General features: G+C 38.5%; 1 protein-coding gene across 1 annotated transcript in view; it reads right to left on the minus strand.

Moving 5' to 3' along the window:
* Positions 1-15,133, minus strand: part of sv2ca (synaptic vesicle glycoprotein 2Ca) — a 29,399-nt gene extending 14,266 nt beyond the window's left edge. The window contains exons 1-3 of the mRNA XM_055049208.1: positions 14,854-15,133; positions 7,983-8,723; positions 167-347 (exon numbers count right to left, since the gene is read on the minus strand). Of these exons, the coding sequence (XP_054905183.1) occupies positions 167-347; positions 7,983-8,568 (767 nt within the window). The 5' untranslated portion in view covers positions 8,569-8,723; positions 14,854-15,133. The remainder of the gene's footprint in view (positions 1-166; positions 348-7,982; positions 8,724-14,853) is intronic.
* Between the last annotated feature and the right edge of the window lie 1,569 nt (positions 15,134-16,702).

Below are 16,702 nucleotides of genomic sequence, written 5' to 3' on the forward strand. Positions count from 1 at the left end.
GAAGAAAGAAGCCCACATTTAAATTATTTGTCTCACAAATTAAATCTCTGACTGACTGGAATCAGTGAGCTGCCAGTTGCCCCACTGACGTTGAAGCAGATTTCTTCAGCGTCACAGTCTACTACTTTACAAGATTGCGTCTTGACCTCGACATTATCAGACTTACCCGAAGCCAGCGACGATACGGCAGAGAAGGAAGAGTCCGTATCCCTGGACAAAAGATGACAGGAAGGCAAAGAAGCCATTTGTGGACATGCAAATGAGGAGGCACTGTCTGCGGCCCACTTTGTCAGACATTCCTCCCCAGAAGAAAGCTCCAACCATCATTCCCAGGTACACAATGCTGCCTAGAAAAAGAGCAAACAAAGCAGCTTTTTTATTTACCTTTACAAATTACGCACTGTATATACTAACAGACGAACTCTACTATATTTGTTACTGTAATTTATCATGTATTCAATATATTATATGAAATATTACGAAAATATTTTTATCTCTTGACCTATTTTACATTTTTTCACATTGCAACCACAGAAGTCCTTTAGTTCTGTTTGGAAAACCAACAGAAGGTGGCAAACACTTGTGAAAGTACAATTATTCTTCTTAGACTGACTTTAGATCATTATACCGAGATGCTCCTGTTATTGCAATCCAGAAAAGGAATTAGAGCGAACTTAGAACGCAGAAAAAAAATTTCGGTACAAGAACACTTAAGGAACATTTAGTTTTAATTTTATCACTTAGAGACTGTGGAGTAATCATTACTTTTACAAATTTAGAGAAAATCTACCTTAGCAACTACTTTTTAGATTCCTATTATTCCAACCCAGAAAGGGAATTAGACCAGAGGATATTTGCATAAACTTATCTAGCAACCTGAAATTGGAGTATCTAGTTTATATAGTTTGGATCAACATTATTAGATTCTTTTTCTTCTTTTGCTCTTTCCTTTGGTTTGTTATTTTGTTTGTATTTCCTTTTAAGTCACGTAAAGCACTTTGAATTGCCTTGTTGCTGAAGATGTGCTATATGAAAGGATACACACATATAAATCAGAGGTGTTTTATGGATTTGCATTCAGCCATCAACTGTGACCATCGTCCCTCCGCCTGCTGAAGAAAAGCATCCCCACACCATGATGCTGCCATCACCATGTTTCACCAGGGGGAGAGTTAGTTTTTCACATACTACAAACCCATTTCTGCAAAGCTTTTTTTTTCTTTCTTTCTTCATTTAAGCAATGAAAATTTGTTCAGAAATACACAGAAAAAAGTGCTGGTGTGTGCTTCTTCTTATGCGACAACAAATACAGAACGAAGAGGACAAAAAAAACAGACTTTGAACAATAAAAAGACAAATGTGAACTACAATCCAGGTTAGTTTAACAAAAGAGCCCTCAGCTCTCTTTTAATCTTAGTCATCACTGACAAGATCAATGCTCCAACAAAACAGCATTGATTTCTTTCAGTGATCATCATGAATTTGCCCGGAGGAGAAAAGGCCATAGTGCTGCTTCGGTTGCTACTGTGTGCGATTGTGCTGCTAAGAGCAACACCAGCTGCATTTCTCTCTGTTTTAGACGCTTCAATTTCAGAAAGAAACATCATACTTTAGAAATGAACATTAACATGCATTTACCTTCGTTAATATTCATCCATCTTCAGGAGATCTGACTTGGACAGTTTTCTTTTCATTGCAGTTGATTTATAAGCAACTGTAATGCTTATAAATCCAATGCAGTTGATAGATCTCACTCAGACATGAGGGCAGTTAGATTGTGCCATTGCAGTGTATTAAGGAGAAAGAAGCATTGACTTTCAGTCTTCATTCATGCAGGTGTATCCTCTGCTGAGAGCAGACATCTTTATGACAGTTTTACTGCAGATCTTTTCGCTGAGCTGGCTGAAAAATGTGACATCTTTCTAGTCGCCCATTAGAAGTCCACATAAATTAAATTTCCAATACAACAGGCCTCTTCAGTACATGCACCAGGCTTGTGCGGAATAAAAAATCATATATTTACCATATGTAACATTCAGTGAACATTTTAGGAAGGTACAAAGTGGACAAAAAAAGGATCTATTTCCTGCCACTTTTAGACTCCTGAGAATCACCCAAACAGTGGAGCTGTGAGTAAATTGCTCACAGGACATTCAATTGCGTAATGAATTTATTGATGTTCTGTCCCAGTCGAGCTCCACAGTATCCTTCAGCATGTTGTCAGCAGGGCTGGCACCAACCAAGAGGAGACTACTGCACTGTAGTGAAATATAATTCAAAAATAACACAGACATCCTCTAGCACAATTCAGTTTGTGTTCTATGAGACTCCTGCAAAGATATTCTGCACCATCTCCCCCTAAACTTCCACTAGACCTTTGGGGTTTGTATATTTTCCTATATGTAGATAATAACTTAAACCTATATTAACTTGTAATAACAGCTCATTTTACTCGGTGAACTGAGCAACAATTTGTCTTTTTGAAGACACAGCATTCATGTAAGTGATGACTGCATGCAGCCAGGAGTCAGCTGACACAGTTTGCAAATTTTAGTTGCTGTCTTTTTCAAGGAGACGAGCTTATAGATTAAAGCTCAATATTTTGATATCTCTGCCCTGATGAATCTGCTCCTAAGATACACAACTGACTTTTAGGCGGAGACCCGTATGGTCTTCAGAGCCTGGAGACTTCTCAGGCAGAAGCAAAAGACGCACAACCACGACAGCAGGGTGAGGGCAGACCCTCGCTCGTTGTTTTCTGCCCTGTCACCAAGGAGCCCTCCGAGACGAACGAGCACTGAGCTGCATCACGACCTCCCCTATGATTTCATGCTTTGATGCTCTTCACTCGTAGCACCACAAACTGTTTCAGCATCACACGAAAACAGCCATCCTGTTTTATTCATAAAACATTGTACGTTGTGCGCCCTGTGGCATCGCCTTGGTACCTGTATCTGTCACTCTTTCTATTTTATGTTCCATTTTTTACACTTTCTCTTTCATCCAGTTTGTTTTCTTTACTTATGTCTCTTGTCTCTACACAGTTTACACTCCTCTGATCTCCTCTCTGTTTTAGAGTATTTGCCTTAGTTTTCTCTCTGCGTTTTGCACCATCGGCGGCTCCTTTATGCTGAGCAGCATGTAATCATGTTTGTGCTACATCGTGACACTTTGATGGGATTCATCCCTTCTGCCTCCTGCCAGTTTTGTTTCAGTAAAACAAAACTGAAGTCATTGCAGAGGGCTCCAGATACAAATACATGTATGGTTAAAAGTGAGAAAAATAAGGCAGTTTGACAGAGACAGAAACCCATTATAAAGTTTTGCAGAAAGGCTTAACATTGTTTACATTGTTGTCCTGTGAAAGTTTCTTATACCACCTAAAGATTGTACGTCTTTAATTCAACCATAAAACAATTACATTTCACAAAGCAGGGACTCCTAAAATCTAATTAGCTTACTGATGTGATGTTATGGCTCAGACAAGACTTAGGTCTGAGGACTGAAATATCATGAAAGGAGATTTATTTAGTGGTGCTGAACCACCTGTGATCTGCTGCACATTGGATCAATGATCTACTCTTTGACTGTCTATATGTGAATGTCCAAGCAAGAAGCAATTTTATTGTAACCATTTATCAACTCACGAAGATCAACACACGTCACTTGAATTGCATGATCTCTTGTCTTCCCAATTTTGAAGAGCGGCTAGTGAAAATGACCTCATGTGTCATGTCGTAGTTTTGCCCCAAGAAAAAAGACATATATAGAGTTCTACTGAAATTCGCAAAACTCTGCTCAACTTTAAAGAAAAGAAAAACAAAAAAACTAAAGTATAATTACTTAAGTTAGATTTATTTTAAATGGTTTTTTAGGAGAAGCAAAATTGCACCACTGGAGGATTTTGAAAAAAATAAAAATAATTTATTTTCTATCATAGAGTAATTTTTTCATCAAATAAATATATTCAGATTACAGGTCAGAATTTTAAAAATGTATATATTTTTTATGTGAAATGATGCAAATATAGTAAAATGAACATTTATTTTAAGGATTTTCACACTGTCAGGGTTGCCACAAAATCTGTCCAGGAGGCTCGTTGCAGAGAGTGCTGGAGACGTCAGCTTTCTTCTTTCAGATACCACACTAAGTCCCGTCACATACACCCTCTCTATGCCCAGCCCTCTGACACCCCGAAGATGAAAAAAATAATCATTTCTTTGACTTTAATTCAACACACACACACACACACACAAATCCAGAGCTAGCTGCACTATTCAAGCAGCCTAATCTCTGCAGCGATGTTGGGATCTTACTGCAGTTTAGCCATGCTCAGCTGCACCAGGGCCACACAGCTCCACACATTCAACCAGCATGCTTTCACACTGGGACGAAAAGTGTAAAACAGTACGAGTGCTGTTGCAATGGAGCCAAAGAGAGAAGCTAGAGTACAAAATAGTGTACAAGAGGTCAGTTGACAGGAGACAAACATGAAAAGGAATAAAAACAGTCAAGTTTAGGAAACTAAATGAGACGAGGGGAGTCTCAGGAGGAAAAAGTCAGCCTACAAGAAGAAATAAGTAATGATAGGGTGATGCAATCCCTTTGTCTGTTGTGTCAAAGATAATAGCTGAGCCTCTCCCTCACTGTGTTGGTGTACTACATACTATCAGTCTCCATGTCATCGCTTCAGTCCACCTACACCTCCTACCCCATTATTCCTTCCTGACTTGGTAAGCTCTCCTCTTCGTTTTCTCTCTCCAGTTACATCCCTCCCTGTTTTTTTACGTGTTGCACTGCGTATGGTTCTTCTTCTCTTCTATGCCTTTACTTATCCATAATTCTTGCTTATGGTATTTACAGCATCCACCCCCTGCAAACCTGCCATGCCATCACGCATTCTGAGTCAACGGCAGAGGCTTTTGTGAATTATCCCTTTTATTTTAGCTCAGTCCTTGTGCTTGCGTGATTGTTTTATGGTCGACACTAGTGCAGATAGAATCAATCATAGCATTTCAAAACGTAAATTTCTCAATTTTTTTTCTTGCTTTTGTCCAGAAAATAAAAAAATAATTCGCCTTTCAGTCACTAATTTATTTTAAAATGCATTAATGTTTTGGTGAGCAGAGGAAAATCTATTTTGCCTGCGGTTAACTTGCATGGGTCAATTACCTTCACAGCTAACTCTACACACAGACACGCTCCCGCTCTCCAACACATGGTATTCCACTTCCTTATTTCCATCTGTCACAGTAAATGTTGGAAACGCATATGAACCCAGGTTATTCGGAAATAAAGGCTGGACAGCAAAACCCAAGAAATGTTTGTATTATTAGGAACAAGTCTATTGTTGTCGTTCTGAAAAAAGATTTTAAAAAAAAAAGACAATTATGACATGGGAAAGAACATATCTTTTTTGTAATGCTTATATTTGAAAGCAATCATCAGAATTTCCTGTAGCTTTCTTCAACAATAGCTTTTTATCTGCCTCTTTTTCCATGCCAGAAATATAAACTATATAATCCTGAAAAACACTGAGCTTTTTAATTTATCCTCCAATTTAGGCAACATTTTGCAATAAAGTCCCAATAAAATGCATTTGTGGTTGTAACATAACAAAATTCAAAGAGGTGAATGCCTTTGGTATGTACTTTATATTGAATATTATTCCAGAGTTAAATGTTGACTTTAAATTAAAAGAATTTAAAAAAATCAAATGCAACAAATGCAGCAATATGTATTTACTTATTTGTTTTTACATTGTGTTAGACTTCTCTGTTGTGCTTTGTCTATTGATCACCAGGTTCTCTGCCTGTGTATTTTTATACCGTCCCTCCATGTCAGCGTAATGTCCAGTCTGCCCTCAGTCACAGAGCAACAAACACTGCAGAAACTGCTTTTTTTCCCCCTATTATATAATCAGTACTTCCACTTCAATAAAATCATGGAAAATCTAAAACTGATATGGTGGAAGAAAAAACTTTCAATGCATCAAACAAAAAAACTGTTTTGTTTTTTTTAGCTTATTTCACACTGCTTCCATCTTTTTTGTTGTTGTTTTCCATAGTGTCAAAAACAAAATGTAAAATCTGCTAAATGGTACTCAGAGCATGTAATACTACTGCTAAAACAAACTTTGAGATGGTGAGAACTATCTCTTCTATACTGTTGGAAGGACTATTTAGCTTGGTTTGTGTTTCCACTTGATGAAACATTTAAATCTGTTCATTTTGTATATTCACCCTCAGACAGAGACGATAACTAGCTGTCCACGTCAATGTTTAAAACACTCACAAAATATAAAGCAGATAAAACTACGCTGTAGTTGCACAACAAACTAGCCGTAAAATGGATAGCAACAAGGTCACAGCAATCATATGAGTACATACAAACACGCACACAGGCCTACTGTGATCATCACTGGAGGAGGGGCCGAGGGGGCAATCAGAGGAAAAAAGATGAGAAGGATGGGTGAGAACAGAAGATGAAAAGAGAGGCACACTGAATGGAGGATGACAGGGGATAAAGGAGAGAGGTACAAACAAGGGGAGGCAGAAAGTACAAATATCAGCAAGGTTTATCTAGGCTACGAGAATTGATAGTGATACTTCAAAAGACGCTTTTTAAAATATAAAGTTTCTGCACAGATACGTTTGTCACTTCAATCCAAAACATGCCTGTTTGTTCTGTTTCTCTTTTGGAACACTAAGAAATTGTGCTCAAATTCTTTAAACTGACTTAAAGAAAAAAAAAGGTAGTAATAAAAATAAATATGCGTATGCATGCCCGTCTTTGATATATTTCTTGATTGTAACTCAGATTTTCAACATTTCCATGACTCTGTCTGCTTCAGGTGTTTTGCATTGTCATGCCTTGCCGTAACAGTGAGTATCTAAGGGCTGTAAGTCCAATTTAATGTCCTCTCTACTCTGGTTCTGACACAGCAAGTCAAACGCTGTAAACAGCTCTGCAGTGATGGATTGTACACCTGCAGCTACTGGGACCGTTGAAACGCCACTTCAACTCACAGAGTACACAGGGAATACCAGCTTGTCTCTTAAGCTGCACACACACAAAAACCCATACACACAAAACACACAAAGACCATTGGACTGAAACACTTCCAACACGACATTAAGGATTCTAGCCAATCTTCAGCTGGGTTGACATTTAACCTGCACTGATCTTGCTTTTCAGTCAGGTGCATGTTGTCCTGTGAGCTTCAGCAACAGTGTGGACCAATGCAATACATTTACCTGATTCATAATCATACTAGCTGTATAGGGCAGTGGTTCCCAAAGATTTTCTGGGCCCCCTTATTGATTACAATAAATCCCTCCCAAAAATGAAAGAAAAATTAACTGGGCACACACATCGTTCAAACAGATATTTTGGTTCAACCAGCTTTACATGTCAAGAACCTTTTTGCCAGTGTATGGCAAGAACGTGCCATACACTGAAGCTCAGTCAGATTGCTTGTTGCTTTTTACATTTGCATAGACTTTTGACATTTTGACAAGGTTATTCCAACACATTGATCGCAAAACCTCACAGTCAGGTTTTGCAGTCCTGACTGGTTGCATTGGGTTTTGTGTCCTACTGGAAGGTTTGTAGCCTCAGAAAGGCTCTGTATTCAGTACTATCGATCTCGAAATCAACTCTTAGCAACTTCCCTGATCATGGTGATGAAAAAAACACATCCCTCCTCGTCAGGTGCAGTATTGTTTGCCACCTCAAATGCAAATCAAACATTTCACATTTTGATTTAATAAGCTATTTTCCTTTCAGGTCACAAGTAAGCACTAATTTGCGTTGATCTAATATAAAATTCCAATAACATACATTGTTCTTTGTGATTGTAAGGTGATAAAATGTGAAAAAAACATTTAGTGTCATAACAGTGTACATAATTTGCCTGCCTTCCTGGATGATATCAGTAGAATATACCAACAGCAAAATCTAAACACCAATTGGGATCTTACCTAGCCACCCTGAGCTGGAGTTTGGGACACACATGTCTGTCTCTGCACTGGGCAGGACAAATCCCACCACAAACACTTCCACACCATCCGACATGAGCGCCATTCCCAGTACAAAGAACAGCTGCCATTGGAAGCTCCCATGGCCACACTCCTGCATGATCAGCTCATACTGCTGGGCCAGCTCCTCTTCATCTGCCTCCCTCTCCTGCTCCAGCTCACTGCGGTCTGACATCGGCTGTCCCAGCGCCACCTGTCCTTCCTTATGCTTCTTGTCTCCGGCTGAGGGGATCCCCTGGTACTCCCCCTCATAGATCTCATCCTCATCATCATGGCCCTCTGTGGCATCGCTGGAGCCTTCCTCATTGTCACGGTAACCCTCTCTTTCGTGTCCTTTCTGGTTGCGGTAGAAATCCTCGTCTTCGTCCTCCTCGTCCTGGAATCGTGTGTAGTTGCGATGAGATGAGTACTCGTCCGCAGCGCGGTCGACCACCTTGTTGACTTTCTTTGCTGTGTGCCGCTTGGCCTCCTTGACCATAACCTTGGCTCCCTTAGCCAGAGAAGTCCTGTTATTGTACGTGTCCTCCATAGTGGCTCTAAATGTTGACCTTTTCTGGTAGGTTGGAGGGCTGAATGCAGAATGATGGAGATTTGCGGCTATCAGAGGATCTGGAGATGCTGCACTCTTGAGTCACAACAGGAGATAACCCTTGAAGTCTCTGGCAATCGCTGTCATCAGCTGGGCTACAAGACACAGGGGAAAGATAAATAACAGACAAATAAGTACAAGAAGAGAACAGGGAAGGACAGATTGGAGACAAAAGAGAAAGAAAGTCAGATCTAGTGAGATTATTAATAGGTACCACCACATCCATAATCATCCTCTGATAAAAGACGACTTCCCACTGACGGCTCATAACCTGTTTAATCATCATCACACTCGTCTCCCAGGCCTTTTAATCATTTGAATTGATGTGAGACAGCATCACTTTTTTTTTTTTGTAAAGCTCAGTTTTTATTTAAATAAAAATTCAATTTCCAGAGAGTCTCTCCTTCTTCTATATTTCATGAGCTGGCATTGGTTCTGAGGCGGTGATTATTTCAAGCTGAAATGCTGAATCTGCTGACTCACAATCGGGTCTGTGAAAAGGAATCTAATAAGCAAGGATCAGTATGAAATTCAATTAATGGCGCACAGGCACGAATCTGTGCGCTTATCGCTGTGACTGTATAATGTTATTGTCAAATAACTTAATATGTACGTCATACATATTTGCTAAAGGCACATATAGCAACAGTCTACACTAATTCACAGTCAAGGCTAAGCATGATGTATTTATTTCATCTGTGTAGCGCTCAACTATAGATGAAAATGATAATAATAATGATAAAACATTATTGCAGTGTCATGTACTCACACTAAATAACTTCAGAAAATGTCAAAATTTCAATGGGAACATTTAATCAACAGGAATGAGGAAATGCCACATTACAACATTATTATTTCCTACAGAATTTACTTTGCTAGCCTGAAGCATTTAATTAAATATCAAATAATTAAACTATGTTCTGTTTTATAAATGTGCAAATATGACTTGAGACAGAGAAATGTTGCTTTTAGCCAGTGGACACTAATCTGGACTAAGAATTATTTTTTTCTTTCACAGTTAGCAGGATGCAGGATGCAGCAGAAACAAGTTGAAACTCTGGAGAGAGACAAGTGCCAAATACAATAAATGAATAACTTACTAAATAATTATGTAAATGTGCCATTATTTTTTTAAACTAGAAATAAATACAGAAAAAGTAAATAAATACAGTATTAATCATATGTGCCTCAATTAAATGTTTTGATTTTATTTTAAAGGCTGGGTGTAATTATTTCATGATTTAATAAATCATTTCATGTTCCTGTTCTAATCACAACATTAAATAATTTAACCTGTAAACTGCACTAATCAAATTCAGTAGGCAGGATTAGACATTTTCTTACAAGTTTGCTAAAACTCTGGGTCAATGTCTTTGTATTAATGTATTTAAATAATTATTTCATAAGTTATTTATTTATTGAAGCTTAGCACTCTTCACTATTCATAGGCATCTAGGTGTCAGAAAGTCTTAATAACAAGAAAGTCTTAATAACAACTATTAAACACTATCTGCATGCAGACCTGTAATGAGTACATGGCATGTCATTCGAAATACCACCACATGAAAAATTATGGTGGCTTCTATCAGAAAGCTGAAATATATTGTCACAGGGTCTTTCAATTAGATATTGATTTAAAACACAGGGCCTAATTTGCACAGAGTACACCTGATACAAATCTATATCCTTTCATGGCTATCTTACATAAATCCCATCAAAAACTTCTCTCTGCATGTCTTGGTCATGTGAAATATAAAAAGGCCAGGTCTGTCTGAAATGCCCTGTGGCCATTTGTGGCAGAACAGTGCTGAACAGGAACGAATAGATGTGGGAAGTCAGAAGAGGCAGATGATGCAGATTGACACTTTTTAAAATTTATAAGGCTATAAATTCACTGACAAAATAAACCAATCTTAAATTAAAAGACAAATAATGCAAAATACTTTTATTTTATTAACCAATTTTTTACGGTAGATACGATAGAAAACATCTAGCAGCTTTTGATCAAAAGGAACTCATTAAACGTGTCTAAATACAATCAGGGTATTTGAAGAGTTACATGGATCTCGTTTGTCACTGAAAATATGCCAAATATTTTGTGGACGAAAAAAATATAAAGCAATCAAATCCATCTGTAAATGAATTTAAACATCACGAATGAACAGAGTTCTCCTTCCGAAGTTTAGACTTCAGACTGGGAACTAAAGATCAGATTAATGACAACCAAACATTTAACATTAAAAACTAAAAAAGCCTTTCCCCATTGTAAATGTATCAAAGACTCTAGCATATAAAAAGAATATATTTTTGACAAAAACATTTCATAAGGTAAGCTGCATAATTATGCGAAGGGTGGGGATGCTCAGAGCTGCCCAGTGTCTGTGGTTCCAGTGAGTCTAAGAGCTCCTTGCTAATGAACACTGAAGCCCTGTCAGGAGGACACAAATCACAGGACCGTCTCCAGCTTCCATAATGCAATTTTACTGGGCAAAAGGACATTGCTTATTCAAGGTGACTTTGCTAATCTCTTTTGGCTCAAAGGAAGGGTTTTGTAGTAACAACTACCCCCTTTGCTCAAAGGCTGACCATGTCTGCATTGAGGCTGGCCTTCAATATTATCTATTGCAGCTGTTTTTGCAATCTAATTTATTTTTTCAAAAACAAGCTCACTCCTAATTGTTCCAAATAGATGCATACTGTTAGTTTTTTCCCCTTCCTTAAGCAACCAAAAATGTTCTAATGGATACACTTTAGGTTTGTTGGGGGAAGCAATGTTCCGTCCTATCTAAATAGTGAAGCTTGTTCAGGAAAACAAACCAAATTCTGACCTCACAACTCCTTAACTGCACATGTCAAAGTTCGGCAGTGTCACTGAACTGGAATGATCTGTTGCTTTACTGTTAAGGCAAGATGGCCAATTTCAGCTTAATAAACGCGGCATGTGGTGGATCTCGGTGAACCCTGTCTTTCAGAGAATCAACGGAGTGTACGCTGAAACGTGCTGTCAGCCGTGATGAAGCTCTGAGGACATCCTCACCTGACCGCGGCTGACGAGACCCCGACGTCTCAGACAGCCTCAGCAATCACAATCAACTTCTGTGACCCCGACACTGCCATTTTTATTTTCTGTTTTCTCAAACTACAATCTGTAGCTCTCTGTCTTTTATTTTTCTTTTCCACAGGTTCATTTTTATGGCTGAATGGATGTCATGATCATTTTATTTTATAGTAAGGCTAAATGAGCTGGGTGAAGAAATGCATTTTAAAGAAACTTTACATTGAGAGTCACGTGGCCATTAAGCGAAGACAAAAGATTTAGATGTTCGAGGTTCAGAGCTGCATGCCCAATTGTCTTCATTCAGGAAGAAATTAAGGTTACACTTTATATAGAGAGCCTTTCTGTGTTTCATAAAATTGATCTATTGGACTGTTTCTCCATAGAGATTTGTCAAAAGTGACGGAACAATAGAAGTTCAAAATAGAGAAGAAGAAATACAAAATAAATAATCAATGGTTTTTGATAAGCAAAGTCCTTGTTTTCCTTACATGATACAACTATTTCTCTGTGACGGGATAATGGATTACTTTAGTTAATGTCCCTCAGTTAACAAGAATTCTTGACGAGCGAGCGCGCTGAGGTCCGATTGGCGGTTCGTTCTATCAGCATCAGAAAAAGCAGGTCCGTTTCCTAAGCGGATAGAACCGGACATGATCCCATTGACACAGAAAGCCTGTGACCTCATCTGGAAAGCGGAGGCAGCCTGGGACGTCTTCGGTCAGGAGATTTCATAAAACTCTGATGCTATTCCCAACTCTAGAGAGAAAGAAGAGAGGGCGGTTGTGGAAAATAAAGAAACGTTTCGTAGGAATTATATCATCCCTGGACTCTGCCACAAATTATATAAGCGACTTCAGAAGCTCAAATAATTTTAAGCTTTGCTACATCATATAAAATAAGTGGAGCCCCAGAACAGGCTGACATTTGTCTTTCTAAAGCAAGAAATGTTAATATTAAACCAATATTTTCTGTCACTTCAACATCTATGTGTAGAAATTGCATAGGTCCAGCAACAAAAAGACATTTTAAAAATAATGTAGAATAATTTATATAATGTACTTAATTAAGAAAATAAGTTCAATACAAATAAATTTTTAAATTGGCAACTCAAACTGATAAATAAAACATTTCTAGTCGTTCAACTTTTTACATTAAGTTTTTTCAAAGAAACAATTTTAACTATATCTTATTAATCAAATGGAAGTGAAAAGAAAGCATCTGCACAACTGAAAGTCTATGAACAACAAGATAACAGCATGTATCTAAAATCAATCCAGATCATCTTCCTAAATACACATTTACAACCTTCAAGCTCAGATAGATCGATGCTAAAAAAGCTTAAGGAGTTTCACAGTTTCATGGCAGCAGTCATTAATTCGTACAAACAACTATCATGGATGCAGATGAGCCTCTCATTCCTAACACATCTCTGTTGTCCTCGCGACAAAAATGTCATTCCTAACGACTACGTCTTCTCTTAAAATCTGGTTTGTTGTGGATGTTGCAAAATTGGTTTGTGGTTAAGGCAAAAGAAATTACTGAAATAGTTTCTTTTTTAACTTAACCACAGTTAAGATGAAGATTATCAGTAATGACTCAGTAATGGCTCAGCAGCTAAGCTTGCTGGCAAGTTAGCACTGAAAACTACTTCGAGGAACACTACAACACTAAAACCTCGCCACTGGCCTTCACCATTCCTCACTAATAGGTTTTCACTTATTCCACTTCTGTCTTAGTTACCACTGGATGCAATTTTTAGTTGAATATCGCAACAATGCCTGAAAGGACAATTGCTCCAGAGCGCTGCTGCTCAAGTTCTCAATAAAACCAAGAAGATGGAGCCCATCCTCCCAGTCCTGCAGGCCTGACACTGGAACTCTGTGGCTCAGAGAAAAGACTTTGAGATACTGTGGTTAGATTACAAATCAACGGTTTACCACTTGTCTTGTCTTGTGACAATGCATGCCTCAATGAATGTGAATAACGGCTGAACTAAACAACTTCAAATAAATGTTTGGGGTGTTTTTTCCACAAACAGAATCGATGTTTTCAAGAAAAACAATAAAAAGGTGAAATAGTATCTTTTCTTTAGACAGAGAGATATATGAATCAGATTCTATCATCAGCTTCATTAGGCGGCTCAGGTGTAAGACCATCCATTCTCACCAAGCTTACAATATGAATAGCACAGATTGGGAAAAACACTGAATCTCCACACAGTTGATAAAAAAAATATTTAAACTGACTAAAACTTTCCTCTCTCTTTTTTTTTTTTTTTTGCTTCCTTTTGCCCTTCGGACGAGATGACACCCATTCTGTCCACATTAAACCACCAGAGTAACAAAACAGAGAAAAGAAAAAAAAACTTTGATGAATTTTAAGCAGTAACAAACAATGCACTCAGCAGCTTGCAGTCACTTTACCCAAAGTTTGTTTTCCTTTTCTTCGCGTGCTCTCATCAGTGTTAACGCAGCAGGGCGGCCGCGGCGGTGCAAGCAAAGCACTTTGCCACAGATTTCCAGTTCACCGGCTGTGCGCCTGTCAATCGCTCGCTGCGTCTCGAGGTGCAATTCGGGGACGGCTCGGTTGCCTGCTCTCGCATCCTCTCTTCCTCCTTTTTTTTCGGCGGCGGTGCAGAGTGCTTTAACCGCCTCGGGGCGGGCGGCTTCACGGCACAAAAAGCGTGAAGGATCCGCAACAGAACCAGCTCCGCTCCACGAACAAGACTTACAGAACACCGGGTTGTGTGGTTTGTGACACACAACTCGGACGTTATAGAGCGAGATAAGAAATATGTGCAACTCGGCAGCACAAAAACACAGTTTTCTGCAACGCGTATTTTATGTACCTGGTCATTTTGTCAGCTTTTTGTTTGTTTGTTTGTTTGTTTGTTTGTTTGTTTGTTTGTTTGTTTGTTTGTTTGTTTGTTTGTTTGTTTGTTTGCAGAAGTCTTCGCTTTTGGGAGATTTAAAAAAAACAGGAAACAAACCAACTTCTAATAAATTGCAATGAAAAAAAAAACAAAAACAAACTTAGACTATACAATCATCTGCTATGTTTGGGAATGAGGCTGAAAAAGTGCAAACAGTGCGGCACGCAAAAAAAAACCCCACTAACTCTCCAGACGTCACGTTCAGCAGCTTTACAACAAAAAAGTATTTTCCTACCGTCTTTATGGCGTGAAGAGTGGACTGAGCCGAAAGTAACCCATTGCAGCACAATCCGTCATCCCTTCATGGTAAATAGTGAGGATCTTTCTGGGATGTTGGTTTTTTGTTTTTTGGGGATTTTTTTCCCCCACCCGGTGAGGATCAGGATCGGAGGAAACTGCCAGCGCACGACAGGCTTTTCTTTTCTTTTTTTTTCTTTTCTTCCCCCTCCGATGCAGTCCTCTCTGGCTGCATGCAGCACTTCGGGAGATGAGTGAGGGAGTGTGGTTGCAGGAGAGCCAGAGAGAGGGGGCAGTGTAATCAATAATTGCATTTCATTGAGTGATGCGGGTAATTCCGTCTGATGGAACAATCTCGTTAGGAGACTGACGTGAAAAGCTGAATGCTGAACAGAGAGGGGAATGTGTCATTTTGGGAAGGCAGGAAGAGCTGCTGCCGGGGCTCTCTGACTCGTTCAACTCCGGCTCTGTGTGTTTTGGGCTAATAGGAGCAAATGTGCGTTTTGTGGTGGAACATTTACTGCAAGTCTCAACGGCATCCCTAGTGAAGCACGGTAGCGGTAGTGGCATGCAATGTGGATTTTTTTTTTCTCAGAATTGACAGGATATAGCTGAGCTCTATTGTTTATTAGCTGCAGATCAAAGTTTTTTTTTTTAATTAATATTTTGAGCAAATACTGACTTGACTGAGGGGGAAGCTTACCTCTCTATAAGTAGCTACAGGGTTATTTTGCAAATTCCGCACAATTCTTTCAATCACATATATTTTTTGCTTTTTGCCTCTCTTTTGTGATTTTCTGGATCAGCCTTAATCATTCATGCTAAAAGAAAACACTATTTGGAAGTTCAACTTTGCACCTTAAAAGCATCTCTGAAGCTGCACGTAGCATGTATATTTATTTCTGCCACCGATCGCAGCGCTGACAGATCAACACCTGAACGTTTTAGCAGCTGAGTGGTTCAGATTTGGGTCTCAATTAAAAGCTTTTGTTTTGTATAATTCATTACTGTGTCAGCACTTCTCTCAAAATCCAGGTGCACAATTAAATATGTCCTGTATACCATTCTGAAAAGAGTAAGTTTTTGAGACACCTTTTTAAGCATTTTCCCTCATTGTAGATAAACACACCATAAACGTTCACTAGATTTGATTTATAGGAGAAAATATTTAGTTGTTTGTCTAAAAAGATCATAAATGTGTCAAGACAAAAAAAAATGCTGAACACATAAAGCATTTGAAATAAAAGCAATAATATAATGTTCATCATGATGATGCAAAATATACTTTTTTTCTGCTTCATATCACGTTATAAAATTATTCCCTCATCCAAAAAATACATGTAGTGCTGCTTTGATTCTTTCATGGATGTTTGAGTGCATAAAACTTTTGCTTTCACCAAATGCCACCTATTTCCATGCAGCTCCTCCTGGGAGCTGCAAACTCCAGCTGAGCTTTTGGATCACAGATCAACCCTCCCCTCCTGCAACTCCAAAATCTGTAATTACAAAATTAGCTGTGGAATGTGAATGACATTATAATTTCCTCCATCATCTCCTGGGACTGAGGAAAAATGTTGAACAGTTTGAGAAAAGTTTTACTCATTTGAGAAGCATCGTCAACTTTTGCATTACTGAAATTTATTGCCTACTTCATCGTTATTAACAATTCATAAGGCCAATATTAACATTTATAGCTATTGTTCTTTCAAATTAAGCCAAAACATGTTTTTGGCTCCAGGCTTTGCTCCGGGAATCTGATCACGTTAAAAACAAAACAAAAAAAATTGCATTCTCTAACTTCATTCATAGATAAAGTTCCCATAAGATGCCATCATACACTATTCTCA

Source organism: Poeciliopsis prolifica, unplaced genomic scaffold (genome assembly GCF_027474105.1).
Source record: "Poeciliopsis prolifica strain line A6 unplaced genomic scaffold, Auburn_PproV2 SCAFFOLD028, whole genome shotgun sequence".
Taxonomy (NCBI): domain Eukaryota; kingdom Metazoa; phylum Chordata; class Actinopteri; order Cyprinodontiformes; family Poeciliidae; genus Poeciliopsis; species Poeciliopsis prolifica.